The following is a 17,999-nucleotide window of genomic DNA, read 5'->3' on the forward strand; positions in this document are numbered from 1 at the left end:
TATTGAATATGTTGTTAAAATGTTATCAGTGTACAATTTGCCCTCAACCCCCACAACCAGGGGTCCGGTATTTTCATACCTCAAAAGTGGCAACAAGGTGCAGGGAGCATGACCTTAACTCCCTGGCAACCAACTTTTGGACAAACTAGTCAGGACATTTCAGATAACAGATAGCTATAAAATTAGGTTAATTTATGCAGATGAAGAATTTGGAAATACTTAAAACTTTAGAGTTAAAATGGACTATGAGAGATGTCCCGAGATTATAGAATCACTTCTTGAATGGAGTGAGAAAGTGAAGGTGTCATATAATTACAATTAATAAAAAATAATGTATTATGTACTAATAGCTGGAGTGAGAACTGATCTTATTTTATAACCTCCAACACACAACTATACCTATGCATTTATATACTTTGTTAATTTAACACTAGAAGCGCCGAGCCGGTCAATTTGACCGATTTGGTTATTGTGTGTTCCTAAATACACTGCGCATACTCATTCGTTATTTTTCCTAAATATATGTATTAAACATGCCTACAGTGCTTTAGCTGCTTAAACGCGAAAATAAATAAGTTATAACACATTTACATAGAATAGCCAAAATCTGGTTATTTTGACTGGTCATTTAAATACATAATAAATCAAATATAATGCATAATCCTACCTTCCCTTTACAATACAGTCAGTCTGGCACTCAAGTGGCAATCTCTACCTGTCTACAGTCTTTCATGTGCTTGAAAAACACACACATTGTACAGCATTACAGGTGTTTTCTTACAACTGTAGTCACATTGAGTGGATACAATGATTACCTGCAAATAAACATGGATTCGAAACAGAGATTGAAGAGAGCTCATTTTGGAAATGCCGTGTATATGAACATGACTGATTCAGGGGCATCAGTGATACTGGCAATGACAGATTCGTGGGTTTGTGCCAGTGTTGTGAAACACTGCGAGTGAAATGCCAGGTCCAAATGCTTTTACTGTACTGATCAATATGCGATTGCTACTGCACATAGTACAGAGTGCAATAGCGCAGCACATCGCACGCAAAGAAATGATTCATGGACATTATCAGCGGAGGAGCATTTATTACAGTGCTATATTTTTCGTGGAGTAAAAGTGTTCACCTGGAGAGCGCTGTCAAAATGCAGTGTGAGATACGAGCTCATGCAGGGAAAGTGGAGAAACGTGTCCAATGTGGACTGTCCTGAGCTGTCAGGTATGCAGGCTACATATATAGTAAATAGTTTATTGAAATACAAAGCTACAGTGAATAAAAGCAGTGTATGTTGAAAACAAAGTTTACACAATATTGAAAATGTTTACTTTAGTGTACAATTATGTTTTGATAAATGCAATAGTTATTTTTGAACTATAAAATATTGGTTTTGAGCATTATTCCAATATTTACGTTTACACTTGTTTCATTCTCTTATTGTATGCTGTTTTTGAGCTTTTTGCTTATTGTAGGCTATATAGTTATTTATGTTTTGACTGCAGTGAGTGTTTAGAAAATAGTGCTTTGTTATTTATAGCAATAATATTAATGTTTTATGATCATATTTCAATTTAAATACTACATTTGTACTATATAAATGTTGGATTTGATGTTCATGAATAAAACTTCTGAGTTTTATACGATGGTTTACCTTTGATTATCATATCACAGCTGTTAAAGAGCTATCGGTTACAATGACCAGCTTTTGCGCTTGGGTAGTTTGAAATGTCGGCGCTTCTAGTGTTAAGAAAATTGGACTTATATCTGGGTGAGTTTAATGAAGGGGGGAATGAGTAGAGCAGCTCCATGACCAGGGCTCTGGCTCCAGGCTCCAGAGCGCTCCGATGAGCTCCGCTCTGGCTCCAGCAATGCCAGCTCCAGCTCCGCCCCGGCTCCGGACCGCAACTAACAAAAACCATGCAGCTCCGCTCTGGCTCTGGAGCACAACTAACAAAAACTGCTGACAAGTAGATTTCGTACAAACAAACTATATACACCACAGGGCGCAGGAACAAACTCATACGTCAACCATGGAACACAGGAGCAGTTGACGCCTGCTGGTTAGACCGGCTCACGCAGGGCAACATTAGCTCTACTGTGTTGACAAATTAACTATATACACAGCGGAACATAACAGCCTGCTCACATGGACTTGCCCTGGTCCAACAGCTCCTGTAGAAATGGCAATATGACCCTGATAGGGCAATTAATTGCGTCTTGACCGCCGTCTTGGCACCAGGTGCTAAACGCCCGCCAGTAGTAGGAATACTGCGACCTCATAGAGGGAGCTCTTGCCGACTGAATAGTGGCTACTACCGCGTCTGACAGACTCCAGGCAATCAGTCGCTCCTGCTCAGGGGCCAGACCCAGAGCTGGAGGAGGCCCGGATTGGGATGCCAAAGCATGCCCTGCACCTGGGACAACAAGTCCGCTCTCGCTGGGAGCTGCCAAGGCTCTCAGTGGAGTAGGGTGATCAGGTCTGCAAACCAGAATCTGCGAGGCCACTGTGGGGCTATCAGCAGAACAATATTACTCGTTCTCTCCTGACCTTCTCCAGGACCACCGGGAGAAGGGGGAATGGTGGGAATGCGTAAAGGACACAGCGCAGCAAAATGTGAGCTAGTGCGTCGATCCCTAGGGTTCCTGAGCGGTCTCGGATGGAGAACCTTAGTGGACAGTGTGTGGATTCTGCCAAAGCAAAGAGATCCACGTCTGCCTGGCCGAACTGGCTCCACAGTTGTTGTATCACAAACGGGTGGAGGCGCCACACCGAGACCGGAGGGCCTCTCTGACAGAGGAGGTCCGCAGCCGTGTTGGATAGGCCTGGGTGGTGAACTGCTCTGATGCAGCGGAACCATGGCTGCGCGCACAGAAGCAGACGGCATGCTAGACAATACAGTCTGTGCGACTGGAGACCTCCTTGCCTGTTGATATAGGTAACCACCTCTGTGTTGTGCATCCGAACCAGCACATGTCTGTCAAGTAAGACTGGCAGGAAATGAGGCAGTCCAAGGAGTACTGCTTGTAACTCCAGGACGTTGATATGGAGGGCCAGTGCGGGCTCCATCCACCTGCTGCGGACGAGATCTCTTATGACATAGGCTCAGGCCAAGCAGCTAGCGCTCCTTCTGTGGAAGAAAAAGTCCTGTGGACAAAAAACCAACTCAGCAAGCAGTCAGAATATATATAGCACTATATAAACACAACTATTATTTTTAAAAGACTCTTCCGGTGCGCGGATGGGACAGAATTGGGATTAGCTATCAATAATAATTAAACACACACAAGACAGAGACGATGTGTAGCGAAAACGGTGGTGAACAACACTATGAAGTGAGCCAGCCAGCAGAAATACGCAGTTTGAATGTTTATTACAAACACAGACACAGAGAGCTTACGTTCTTGAGTCCAGCGAAGAGGCAAAAGAGGACGAACCTGCGCCGACGTCACGTTTTATAGAACAGGAAGTGGAAGGGACCTGTTCTGAGTGACGAGCGCAGGGGCCAATGGCAGCTTTGATAGAGTGACGTTTCGATCGGGTTCCTACGGAAGTGCGCAGAAACCCCTCCCTCTTGGGCAGTGCTTCCGACTTAACACTCAATTACATATTTTAACACAAGGGTAACAATCACATTTTCTGGTTCATCATAATACACGTAAAATAGGCTTCAGTTATGTAATTGCAGGCTGAAAACTAAAGTTGTTTCATGGGTAAAAATAATACTTATTTGCTGAGAGAATGTGTAAAGTGATGTATTATAATTGGTTCAGCAACTGCACTTCCAGGACACATACTTAAAAGTGAGTTACCAAAATATTTATTGAAACAAATGTTGTTGTTTTTTTGTTTAATTTTGCAAAATAGACCTGTTTAAATAATAAATAAATTAACTAAACATGTTCTCCTAATGCATGCAATAAAGGGTTACAATGGTATGCTCTTTACTGTAATTGTTACTTATTTAATGTGATTGAGTGGGAAGGGTTTACCTTACATTCCACAAATAAAACCATGAAAGACTTTGGCCATGAACAAAAGTTATCTACACATGATTAATTCTGTGTTTACTGTGGTTTGATTTCCTAAAGAATCCTTGTACAGAATATAAAGTCACAGCCCAGTCATCTATAGTGGTTGTGTAATTAGCCTCACATGAGAAGCAGACAGGATTCATTCTCTGACAGTCCCTGGATTTCTTATAGATTAGTATTTTCACTTTGCTGTGCACAAGCTTAGTCATGGCTCCGGAGAAAGAAAACAATGGTTTGGATAATTATACCTTTTCTGTAAGTATATCTCTGTATATTTGTTTGCATTTGTTTTGGAATATAGTATGTAACTAGTCATTTAGACTCAGTTCGTATTAGTGATCGGGCAGCAAACTGAACCAGGTTTAGCTATTAAACTGCTAGAAGGACTGTTTTGGTAATCAGAAATGTCCATGGTAAATTTTTTTCTTCTGTTCCTCTTGAGTGTTACATTTTTGTTGGTAAGTAAACCTGCTGGCAAGGAAGGTAGTTATGCTTTTAACATATATTTCTGGATTATGTTCATACATAAAGCTAGACTGAACATATGCTGTGGAAGAAACAAAAGCAACAAACAGAATAATAATCAAGGTCTGTGCAAGAAAGTATTCTTTTCCTAGCATTGCAGTGACATGATGCAGGAACATTTCCAGTCAATAACGTGCTCTATCAAACCCCAAAAACGGCATTTCCCATTGTTCTTCATATCACAAATCATGGAAAATAATATATATATATATATATATATATATATATATATATATATATATATATATATATATATATATATATATATATATAAACTTTTATGCCTAAACATTAACCAAAATAAAAGGTTACGTTTAACCTTTAATCATTGTTTATGATAAATTCCTCTCCCAGAAACTGACATGGTTATGTATTAAATGTTTTATCTGTGTATGGGGTATAAACAATGTGAGGTGAAGACCTGTGATGGTTGGACCGTGAATGAGTACACTAGCATCAGCGACCTAGGAATTTATTTTGAAGTGGTTTGTTTTTTTGTGAGATTATATGTTTAGCCACACAAATTATTTCATAACATTTGACATACCAGAATTACATTAAGCATCTCAGGTAGTACTAAATCTAATTAATCTAACAATAAAAGTTATGTAGTATACTTGACATGTAACATGTCCCTGCCCAGGGTTTGAACCAGCAGCTCTTTTTCTTTCCTGTTTGCAATACTCAGGCAGCTTTTCCAGTTGATAGCCTTCTGGATCCAGGGGCCGGATTAAATCAAAACTTTGACCCACCCGCAAATAGCAAACTACAAACCTGTACATCATAGTGGTTACATTTATGATTAGAAGAAAGAGTCAACTGAGCCACAACTGAGTACAGTTCTGTAGTTTTCTATTAGCGGGTGGGTCAAAGTTTTAATCTGGCCCCAGGTCTAGTTCTGCTAGTCTTTTTCAAAGTCAATTGTAGCAATACTGTCCTGCTCTCTATTACTTTCACTGGTTCACTGGTTAATCTATAGACAACCAACATAAACATGTATAGTTCAATATTTTAGCAAGAGATTTCCTTCAATTTGCAGAGGAATTATACAATTAATAAATATGAAACTAAATACTAATATGAATACTGTGGAGGCATGCTCAAACTGATTTTGCACTGTGCCCTTTTTTACAGGGTCAATATCTCAGATTAAATCAAGGATTATACTTTAATCAGGTTGTACAAAACTTCAGACTAGGTTTTATATTCAAGATTACTTTTTACTTCTATGTTTTTATTTGGTCTAGGCCTAGCTTTTATATTGACTGAGATAATAAATAAGTAAATAAATAAAGTAATGGACAGACAAATATCAAATATTGCTTTACTGAAGCATTGTAGGTGTTAATGATTAGTGAAATGAGCCCTTGGAATCTTCAGAGCAGGTTTATTACTGTGTGTTGACTAGCCAAAAAAGAAGGCTTTACCTCTAGATTAAACAGTTAGTATATAGGAAGTATTCAACCCCCTTAGACAATCTGAAATCTTGATGCATTTAAATGGGATTTTATTTTTTCTGATCTACACAAGCTACTTCATACTTTCATTGTAGGGGGAAAAAATCAAATACATATAAAAACATGATTCATTAGATATGTATTCACCCCCTATGCTATGACACTCCTATATAAGGGTAGGTGTAACCAATTGCCTTCGGAATTCACACAAGTTGAATGGAGTCAATCTGTATGCAACAAAAGTGGTTCACATGATCTCGATTAAATTAATCTGTCTCTGTAAGGTCCTAGAGTTGGGTATAACATTCAAAGCAAAGATACTGCCGTGAAGACCAAGGAGCTTTCAAAACAGCTTGTAGAAAGGCACAGATCAGAGGAGGGTTATCAAAAGATTGATAAGGCATTGAATAGTTATTTGGAGCGCAGTCAAGTAAATCATTAAGTGGAAGGTATAGGACACCACCAAGAATCTCCTTAGAGCTCTGTGTAAAACTGTTATTGGTTGTTTTGCTTTTCTATTACTGCCTACCCTTTCCCTTTGTAGAAACACCTCTTCTGGTGTGTAATGGTTCTAACCAGACACAGTGTCTTCATGTGAATTAATTCTAAAATAAAGCTGGATACAGAAACTCATGTCCTATTAATTTCCAACAATAATATAGGGTTTGCATCAGCAGGACGTGGGCAGCTTGTTAGGGTAAAGATAGATTGATAGCAAAATAGATTGACATAAATACAGGCAAATCCTTGAGGAAAACCTGCTTCAATCTTTAAAAGACCTAAAGAATTGCCTAGAATGATGGGTGAAAATTGCACAATCCAGAAGAGATGGGTGCAAAACTAGTAGAGACATACCCCAACTGACCTACAGCTGTTATTGCTGCCAAAGATGGTTCTATCAAGTATTGACTGGTGAAGAATTCTCTAACCATAACATTTTAGTTTTCTTTTTCTTTTTAATATTTTTAAAGTGTTGTTTCACAATAAAACTTATCTTGCCTGTTCAAATTGTTGAAGAGGTTGTGTAAATCAAATTGTAACAAATCCCATTTAAATGCATCACAATTTCTGGTTGTAACACAAGTCCAAGGGGGGTTAATACTCAAAGCAGTTATAAAACTTAATACACTATTATTATAGTTTCCTAGTTCTTCTGTTCCCTTCTAGTTCACCTGTACCTGTCATTCATGCTGATCATTTATGTCAGTTTAACTTTGTTTGAACACATTTCATACAACATGGTACATTTTACCAAACCACTGTAAAATGGAAAATTTAAAACGTTCCATAATTATTATCCAGAGACAGTCATAATGTACAATATGATTACTAAAATCTAGATGAAAAACATGAAACTGCGAAGAAAATCTGTGGCAGTCCAAAAGCAGGGTTCATTTAAAAGACAACCCATCCACCAGTGACAAATTAAAAACAGTATTTGATGATAGATTGCATTAGGTAGAATGAATAAGTATCTTTCAAACAATAAACAAAAACGTATTACACCTGCAATTCTATAGGTTGGTCAAAGGTTTGATTTGGACCTACCCATTTGGCATTACAAAATAAAAAGTCAACAAGAATACTTCAAAAGAGAATGATGCCCAAAAAATGCCAAAAAAATCATATTGGCAGTCAATTCCAAAATGTACGGTTTGTCATCTGTATAGTTTTGTGTTTAAAACACTTCAATATCTACCATCTTATATATGCTCTCTTCCTTACAGAACTACTGTAACATTGTCTACAATTTGTTTAATATTTCAACTAGCTTAAGAGATCAAGAAAGTCTCAAGAAAGTATTGCAACTTTAAAATGAAATGCAAATCAATGCATGTTGGAAAGTAATTCCATAACATTTGTGCCAGTGGTTCTATTTCAACATGAATATCAAGACATGCATAATGTAAAATACCTGTGCTGTGTCTCTGTTGATTCTAGTTTGTGATTTGTGTTTCTGTCTCAATATAATCTGCATTTTAATGCTTGTCATTTGTTGGGGGTTTAGTGCGCAAGTTGCATACAAACTTTATTTTTATTATATATTTTTTCAATCAACTTAATACATGATTTCAATATGTTTTTGTTATTATTATTATTATTATTAATTTGGCAAACACCTTGATCCAAACTTTACAACAGTGCAATATATAACATTATACTTACCAAATTTCAGTACATTCTGTAAGAGTATTTGAAAGGATACAAAGAATGCCCCCCCAACCCCCCAAAAAGAAATGGTAATGCTTGTTTGGTTTTGCAAAATTGTTGAAATATTTAATTTAGTTGATTATTATAATTTTTCTCACTGAGTTACTGTATTCAATGTAAAGATATAATATTAGAATAACTTTATTATTTTCTAGATTGAGGGAGCAGAGCATTTCTGTGAGATTCCGGAAGAGGGCAACCGAAAAAAGGAGCAGAGCTCACCAGACAGAGATGTCAAGAACAAGCTGGCATACTGCGTGACCGATGTCCCACCATGGTACCTGTGCATCATTCTTGGGACTCAGGTAGGGAAGTCTAGTTTCTATGAATCCTTAATTTGCAACTTAATTCAATAATCTCTTTATGAAGGGCACTATTCAGTAAACTACAAATAAGGATTCCAGCTAAGCTCCTAAGGACTTAGGCTAGACAGATCATGTGAACTATTTGCTTGATTAGACCTCTTTAACTTTCCACACTGGCAAAATTGGCAGGATTGGAATATGTTATGTAGGTAAGATCTTTTGGACTTTACAAACTAGAATATAAAAGACACAGCCTGGGTAATATGCTAAGCTCAATTAATTTCTTTCATCTGTGTAAACTGTGAGCTTCCACAGCACAGGGGTTGAATACTTATACAAGCAACATATTTCAGTTTTTTATTTTTCTAACAAATATTTCCCAACATAAAAACAATGTTACCTTACAATAATTTTGAGTTTGAATATTTTAAAATAAAATATTAAATGGAACGAAATTTCAATGTACCATTTGTAATTCAGTAATATGAGAGAATTGGTCAGGGGTCAGGATACTTTTGCAAAGCACTGTATGCATTTAGGCCCAAAAGATTAATTTTGGTCTCATCCAACCAGTGAACATTTTGACACATCTTTGCTGTGTCTTCCACATGGCTTGTGGCAAAATCCGAACCAGATTTGAGGTGACAGACTTTCAGCAATGACTTTCTCCGTGCCACTCTTCCATATAGCCCAACTTTGTGGAGCACCCGGGTAATAGCTGACATATGGACAGTTTCTCCCATCCTGGCCGTGGAAATTTGTAGCTCCTTCAGAGCTCCTTCATTGGCTTCTTGGTGGCTCAGTTTCGATGGACGGCCTGCTCTAGGCAGAGTCGTGGGTGTACCACATTCTTTCTTTCTTTTCTTTCTTTTTTTATAATGGATTTAACTGTGCTCTGGGGGATGTTCAAAGTTTGGGATATTTTTTTAATGTCCAACAATGACTGCTGCTTTTCCAAGAACTTTCTCTCTGACTTGCTTTGAAAGCTCCTTGGTTCTCATGGTTGAGTCTTTGCTTTGAAATGCTACACAACAGATTTAGCTGTCTAAAGCTTTGGCAATTACAAAAGGAAACAGATAACTTGCTCTTACTATTATCTTTTATTAGCCGAGACTGTAGACACTGGTTCTGTAGTGAAAGCAGCACATAGAATTCCATCACCAGTGAACAGCAGTACAAATACATGGGAATGTAGAAGGTTTTATTTGTTGGAAGCCATTGCTTGCTTCATTATGTTATTTTAAGTAATTTTTAATTTCCTGTGAATGCCTACAAGCATTTACTTGAAAGCAAACAGCTGTCTTAATCAATAGGAATCTTATGCCTGGCAATGAAAAAAATAATATATATATATATATATATATATATATATATATATACACTCACCTAAAGGATTATTAGGAACACCTGTTCAATTTCTCATTAATGCAATTATCTAACCAACCAATCACATGACAGTTGCTTCAATGCATTTAGGGGTGTGGTCCTGGTCTAGACAATCTCCTGAACTCCAAACTGAATGTCTGAATGGGAAAGAAAGGTGATTTAAGCAATTTTGAGCGTGGCATGGTTGTTGGTGCCAGACGGGCCGGTCTGAGTATTTCACAATCTGCTCAGTTACTGGGATTTTCACGCACAACAATTTCTAGGGTTTACAAAGAATGGTGTGAAAAGGGAAAAACATCCAGTATGCGGCAGTCCTGTGGGCGAAAATGCCTTGTTGATGCTAGAGGTCAGAGGAGAATGGGCCGACTGATTCAAGCTGATAGAAGAGCAACTTTGACTGAAATAACCACTCGTTACAACCGAGGTATGCAGCAAAGCATTTGTGAAGCCACAACACGTACAACCTTGAGGCGGATGGGCTACAACAGCAGAAGACCCCACCGGGTACCACTCATCTCCACTACAAATAGGAAAAAGAGGCTACAATTTGCACAAGCTCACCAAAATTGGACAGTTGAAGACTGGAAAAATGTTGCCTGGTCTGATGAGTCTCGATTTCTGTTGAGACATTCAGATGGTAGAGTCAGAATTTGGCGTAAACAGAATGAGAACATGGATCCATCATGCCTTGTTACCACTGTGCAGGCTGGTGGTGGTGGTGTAATGGTGTGGGGGATGTTTTCTTGGCACACTTTAGGCCCCTTAGTGCCAATTGGGCATCGTTTAAATGCCACGGCCTACCTGAGCATTGTTTCTGACCATGTCCATCCCTTTATGACCACCATGTACCCATCCTCTGATGGCTACTTCCAGCAGGATAATGCACCATGTCACAAAGGTCGAATCATTTCAAATTGGTTTCTTGAACATGACAATGAGTTCACTGTAGTAAACTGGCCCCCACAGTCACCAGATCTCAACCCAATAGAGCATCTTTGGGATGTGTTGGAACGGGAGCTTCGTGCCCTGGATGTGCATCCCACAAATCTCCATCAACTGCAAGATGCTGTCCTATCAATATGGGCCAACATTTCTAAAGAATGCTTTCAGCACCTTGTTGAATCAATGCCACGTAGAATTAAGGCAGTTCTGAAGGCGAAAGGGGGTCAAACACAGTATTAGTATGGTGTTCCTAATAATCCTTTAGGTGAGTGTATATATATATATATATACTGACATTTTCTAACAGCTTTCTAACCATTTGTTTTTTAATCATGCTTAGCACTACCTGACTGCATTTGGTGGGATTATTGCCATTCCCCTAATCCTATCAAGAGCGCTGTGCCTGGAGCATGATTCCCTCACACAAAGCCACCTTATCAGCACCATCTTTTTTGTGTCGGGTATTTGCACCTTACTTCAGGTCACCTTCGGAGTGAGGTAAGCAGGCTGCATTTGGGGAAAGGTTTATTTAATTCTATGGGAGCATTCCATGGAATGGAGACTTTTGGGCTAGACCAAATCAAGTGCTCCTGTGAAAGCAAAATTCATCAAATATGCACATGCATATGTACCCAAGCAAGGACATGCTTAATACAAAATAAATATTATTATACATTGATACACAATATGCTGGACATAGCCACACTTAATGAAGCGCACCTATTGTTTATCTTAATTCACTTTAAAAATATGTCCTCTATTTAATGCCTCCTATCTAGCAAATACATAGAGGTTGCATATGCATGCATGTATATTATTTTTTGGCTATGATATGAGTGATTATGTAATGTGACAGTGTGGGGGGTCCAAGACTGTCCAACACTGCCCGGACTCTCAGGCGGGGCTTAAGGAACATGGATAATTTACAATAATCTAATATTCCCACATAATTTATTAGAGAATCAATTTGCAATATTTTTTGATACATATATCATGCATATATGTACATATACATATGCATAATATATACAGTGGGGGAAAAAAGTATTTGATCCCCTGCTGATTTTGTATGTTTGCCCACTGACAAATAAATTATCAGTCTATAATTTTAATTGTAGGTGTATGTTAACAGTGAGAGACAGAATAACAACACAAAAATCCAGAAAAATGCATTTCAAAAAAGTTATACATTGATTTGCATGTTAATGAGGGAAATAAGTATTTGATCCCTTCGACTTAGTACTTGGTGGCAAAACCCTTGTTGGCAATCACAGAGGTCAGATGTTTCTTGTAGTTGGCCACCTGGTTTGCAAACATCTCAGGAGGGATTTTGTCCCACTCCTCTTTTCAGATCCTCTCCAAGTCATTAAGGTTTCGAGGCTGACGTTTGGCAACTCGAACCTTCAGCTTCCTCCACAGATTTTCTATGGGATTAAGGTCTGGAAGATGGCTAGGCCACTCCAGGACCTTAATGTGCTTCTTCTTGAGCCACTCCTTTGTTGCCTTGGCAGTGTGTTTTGTGTTATTGTCATGCTGGAATACCATCCACGACCCATTTTCAATGCCCTGGCTGAGGGAAGGAGGTTCTCACCCAAGATTTGACGGTACATGGCCCAGTCCATCGTGCCTTTGATGCGGTGCAATTGTCCTGTCCCTTTAGCAGAAAAACACCCCCAAAGCATAATGTTTCCACCTCCATGTTTGACGGTGGGGATGGTGTTCTTGGGGTCATTCCTCCTCCTCCAAACACGCTGAATCATTCAGATGTTGGCAAACTTCAGACGGGCCTGTACATGTGCTTTCTTGAACAGGGGGGCCTTGCGGGCGCTGCAGGATTTCAGTGCTTCATGGCATAGTGTGTAACCAATTGTTTTCTTGGTGACTATGGTCCCAGCTGTCTTGAGATCATTAACAAGATCCTCCTGTGTAGTTCTGGGCTGATTCCTTACCGTTCTCATGATCATTGAAACTCCACGAGGTGAGATCTTGCATGGAGCCCCAGACCGAGGGAGACCGACAGTTATTTTGTGTTTCTTCCATTTGCGAATAATCGCACCAACTGTTGTCACCTTCTCACCAAGCTGCTTGGCGATGGTCTTGTAGCCCATTCCAGCCTTGTCCCTGACATCCTTGGACAGCTCTTTGGTCTTGGCCATGGTGGAGAGTTTGGAATCTGATTGATTGATTGCTTCTGTGGACAGGTGTCTTTTACACAGGTAACGAGCTGAGATTAGGCACACTCCCTTTAAGAGAGTGCTCCTAATCTCAGCTCGTTACCTGTATAAAAGACACTTGGGAGCCAGAAATCTAGCTGATTGATAGGGGATCAAATACTTATTTCCCTCATTATCATGCAAATCAATGTAAAACTTTTTTGAAATGCATTTTTCTGGATTTTTTTGTTGTTATTCTGTCTCTCACTGTTAAAATACACCTACCATTAAAATTATAGACTGATCATTTCTTTGTCAGTGGGCAAACGTACAAAATCAGCAGGGGATCAAATACTTTTTTCCCTCACTGTATATATCCATATATTCATATGGATCAATGATTACAGTTATGATTCTGTTTAAGCCATTGTTTAACATTCGTGGTAAACTCTTTGATTTCTGTTTGCATTTTAATTTCAGTTGGTAAAGTATTCCACAGATGTGTGCCTTTCATGGAAAAAGATGACTGACATAAAGTTTTTTTAAATTGTGCCACTCTGCAATTGCCTCTAGTGGAAACTCCATTGCTACTAAGTTTTTAAACAAATTCTCATGAATGATTTAGCCATATGCCATTCATGTAATTGTTTACTCTGATACTGTTTGTTAGAATCAACTTGGTTAAACTTGTTACATTTATTTAATGAATCAACAATAATAGTCATTATGCACAAACATCTGCTCTAACTGCATTGATTTTAATACATTTTAACCTTTTGACTTCTGAAAATTTCATAGACATAATAAATGCACTAGAAAAGTGACACAATGGATTTAGGCTTATGAAGTAAATGCTTCAATGCTGCTGATAATTTTGTATTTTTTGATTGTCTGATAACTACAAAGCACCCTGAGTTAGGGTTTAGGGGAAAACAGTGCACACGTTAAATACATATTTTTCAAAAGAAAAACACAATGGAAACATCAATGTGTCCTATTAGCCTCAATTGTGTTAGCCTATAAAGTAAAAATATGTATTTCTATAACTACTTAAGGTATTTTCTCCATTATATATTATATTAAATTACTTTAAGATAATATCAAACATAATGTAATCACAGTTTTCACTATATATATATATATATATATATTCATATATTCCAATTTTTATATAGAGAAATTAAACCAGAAATGTCCTATATTCTGAAAAGCAACATCAGCAACTTTCTATCATATTATTCTGAAAGTGTTCTGCACATGTGCAAACTCTGACCCACATTTTATTTACTATTTCTGCATTGAATACATCCACATATATTAAATTCTACCAGCACATTTAACAGGACTTTCATGTAAACAAAGAAAATTACAATTTTGGAAAAAAAAAAAACATTCTGATTCAGTTTTCTGAATACATTAGTTCTCTGAAATATTGATCTTATATAAATGTACAGATTGAGGGCCCTCAGATCATTGCAATGAATCTAATCAGCAGACAGAAAATGTTGATTAATGTAATTAGATTTGACTGAAAATGACCAATTAAGTTTTCCATACTTGTTTTTGATGAGATATGCTATGCCATCGGCGTCATTAGACCCGGGCATGCGGGACTTAAGCCCCGGATCTCTTAGTAATATCCCCGGTTGTTTTCATCCCCTTCCCCCCCGCTCAAATCGGAGAAATCACCGTCAGCACACACCCCAGCCCCCCCTACCGGAAAAATCAGTGTCTGCACCCCCCCTTCCCGCTCTTACCGGAGAAATCACTGTCAGCCCCGGGTGAGCTGAAGTGTAGCGATGCCCCTGTGCTATGCCTCTCATAAATCGTTTTCATTCTCCTGTAAGTTTGCACTTCTACAATGTTTTGTCATACTCTTGCCTTTGCATTACTTGCACTTGTATTGTTTATTTTGATTTCCCCTATGCTCCCTTTCTCTTAGCTCTTAACTTTGACTTAACACTTATCAGCTTTTACATTCTTGGATGTAAGACCTTATATATTGTTTACTGTATATTTCATACACTTGTGTAAATTCAAAATTTGTAAAATGTATAATGCGTTGAACTGCACTGTATTATTGCACTTTGTATTGCTCTTATATTTTTTAATTCGCCCTGGACAAGGGCGTCTGCTAAGAAATAAATAAATAAATAAATAATAATAAATCAATTATTAACAGAAAGTAGAGGAGCCATCCCGTTCCACCTCCAATTTGTTAATTCTCTTTTCTATTACTGACATTCTCTAATGATTGAAAAGCTGATATTGGGCAGGGAGTTAAAATGTGTTTATATAGTACTAAGGATTTTATGTCATGGTTTCTTTATTACAATCCCTATTACAATACACATAATTATATATGAGATAAGACTACAATAAGAGATAATTATTATGGGTTGCCTGATCTGTACTTGAAACTCCTTTTTTCTCTACTACAATAATGTGCTACACACCACGGCAGTTTATCATGTTTATTACTTTTACCTGGCTTTTTGGATATTTTGGTGGTATCTCTGTGTATGTATAAAATACAATGCTCAAAATAAAGTAAAAAGAAGTAAACAAACATTTAAAATGGAAGGTTTACAAATAGTCCTGTTTTTGCCACCCTTGCTTTAAATAGAATGGTAATGTAACGTACCGTGGGGCATGGGAACAGGGGAACCCAGTTGCGGTGCGTGGTAGAAGGATGGTCAAACTGGCGTGGGTCAGGTACCGGGAGGACAGGGCAATCAAGGGCAAGGCAAAGACGTCGTGGTCACAGGCAAGGGGTTGGGCGATCAGGCAAACAGAGAATCAAGGGAAGTCCAAAGTTGTGGTCGGGAAGTAAATCAGGAGGTCAAGGATACAATGCAATAACAAGGCATGAGTAGACTGCTCGGAGATGTAGTAAATACTGACAAAACTTTGCAGTGACTGGGAGTGAGTGAAGGGTTTATTATTATTATTATTATTATTTATTTATTTATTTATTTATTTATTTATTTATTTATATTTTTTTCTTGGCAGACACCCTTATCCAGGGCGACTTACAACATAAGTGCAATACAAAGTGCAAGAATACAGTTAAGTACAAACATTACAAATTCAAATTTACATTATACAAAGCAATTCAAAGTCTAATACATTTTGCAAGTTCCAATTTACACAGGTAAGTACAGTAAGTGAGGTCATACATCCTGGAAAGTAAAAGCTCAGTGCTATCAAGATGTTAGGTCACAGTCAAGGGCTACGGGAAGGGGGAAATCAATCAATAATAAAAGTATTAGTAATGCAAGAAGCATGGTAAAATGTTGTGAAGTGCTATCTTACAGGGGATTAAAAGGACTAATATTACAAGTACTGTTTGAAAAGATGTGTCTTGAGTAACCGCCGGAAGGAGGTCAAGGACTCTGCTGTTTTGACTTCGGTGGGAAGGTTGTTCCACCATTTGGGGGCCAGGGATGAGAAGGAGCGGGCTCTGGAGGAAGGGGAGTAGAGAGGAGGCAGAGTTAGTCCACAGTGGTCTGTAAGGGATGTATAGGGAGATGAGGGACTGAAGGTAACTTGGTGCAGTGTGGTCAAGACAGCGGTAGGTGAGGGTCCTCGCCATGTCACTTAGTAGGGCCGGTCGCTGAGGTAGGAGGAGAACCAGGTGAGAGCAGTCCGAGATTCCAAGGCCAGCGAGGCAGGAGAGGAGGATGGAGTGTCAAATGCTGTGGAGAGATCAAGGAGGATGAGGACTGAGGAGAGGGAGGCCGGATTGCAGAGGATCAAGGAGTGAGTGTTGGGACAGAAAGGCAGAGAGCTGACAGTGGACCGCCTGCTCGAGAGTCTTTGAGAGGAAAGGGAGTAGGGAGACAGGGCGGTAGTTCTGAGGAGAGGTGGGGTCAAGGGTTGGTTTCTTGAGGAGTGGGATGACAGCAGCTTGTTTATAGGTGGAGCAGGGAAACACAATGTGCTTCATTTTTAGTAAGATGCCACTTTCTTCTAATCATAAATGTAACCGCTATTGTGGATAGTTGTGTAGTTTTCTATTAGCGGGTGGATGAAAGTTTTGATTTAATCTGGCCCCAAGTCAACATATAGATGCTTTTTATAGTAATGTTGTTGCCCTTGTAATGTTGTCTATTTATAGTACTATATGTTAGCATTTGGTTAGCAAACCATTTCATTTAGCCAGGTGATGGCTACAATAATTAATTAGGTTCTGACTGTGATGATGATTTATTATACAATATATGTTTCACTGTATTTTCCACTTTAAATCCACAATATACATTACACACTTAACAACATAAATATGTGTATATCTTGTAATTAAAGTATAGATGGAGTTCCCAATCATACCTGCCAGCATTATCAGCTGGTTTAGTGACTAAATATCTCTCTTATAATTAAACTTCACCAAAATTAAACATATTTTACTATTGTTCCATTTCATAAAAAGCAGTATAACCATATTTTTTTGTATTATTATTATTATTTTTTAGGAGTTTTGGGGTCTTTAGGGAAATGACTCAACATTGTTATAGACAATTAAAAGTACTCTTTCAATTGTCCAAAATGCTTACATTCTGAATAGTTGCAGTAGTTTATTGCGGTAATAAGTTTCTATTAGAATGTATATCCAATTAGGTAGGAATCCAGTTCACTATAATCCAGATTCCTCAGATTCATTACTCCTGCTGTGCTCAGTGTTGACCTGTTTTAGCAGAGGTCAGGTTTTAATAGAGTGTCCAGCTACACAGCCTGGAAACCACAACATTAGGCTTGAAATATAATAGTATTCTGAAGTTTCTTAAAATGGTTGTATCCATATTGTTTAGCAAGTTTAAGATTATAAGATTATATTGTGTGGAAAATAAGAGTTTGTTTTGACTAGATTATAATTCTGTAACTGAAATAAATTAAAAATAATTGATATAAGAACAAGAATATTTTATGCTTTGTGCACCATACATTCCTAAAAATAAATACAAATAAATGCATAATAATCA

At 38.1% G+C, this 17,999-nt stretch overlaps 1 protein-coding gene across 1 annotated transcript in view; it reads left to right on the forward strand.

Moving 5' to 3' along the window:
- Positions 1-4,150: 4,150 nt before the first annotated feature.
- The window catches only part of slc23a4 (solute carrier family 23 member 4), a 34,812-nt gene continuing 20,963 nt past the window's right edge, over positions 4,151-17,999 (forward strand). The window contains exons 1-3 of the mRNA XM_066724597.1: positions 4,151-4,293; positions 8,387-8,536; positions 11,205-11,362. Of these exons, the coding sequence (XP_066580694.1) occupies positions 4,246-4,293; positions 8,387-8,536; positions 11,205-11,362 (356 nt within the window). The 5' untranslated portion in view covers positions 4,151-4,245. The remainder of the gene's footprint in view (positions 4,294-8,386; positions 8,537-11,204; positions 11,363-17,999) is intronic.

Source organism: Amia ocellicauda, chromosome 15, assembly GCF_036373705.1.
Source record: "Amia ocellicauda isolate fAmiCal2 chromosome 15, fAmiCal2.hap1, whole genome shotgun sequence".
Taxonomy (NCBI): domain Eukaryota; kingdom Metazoa; phylum Chordata; class Actinopteri; order Amiiformes; family Amiidae; genus Amia; species Amia ocellicauda.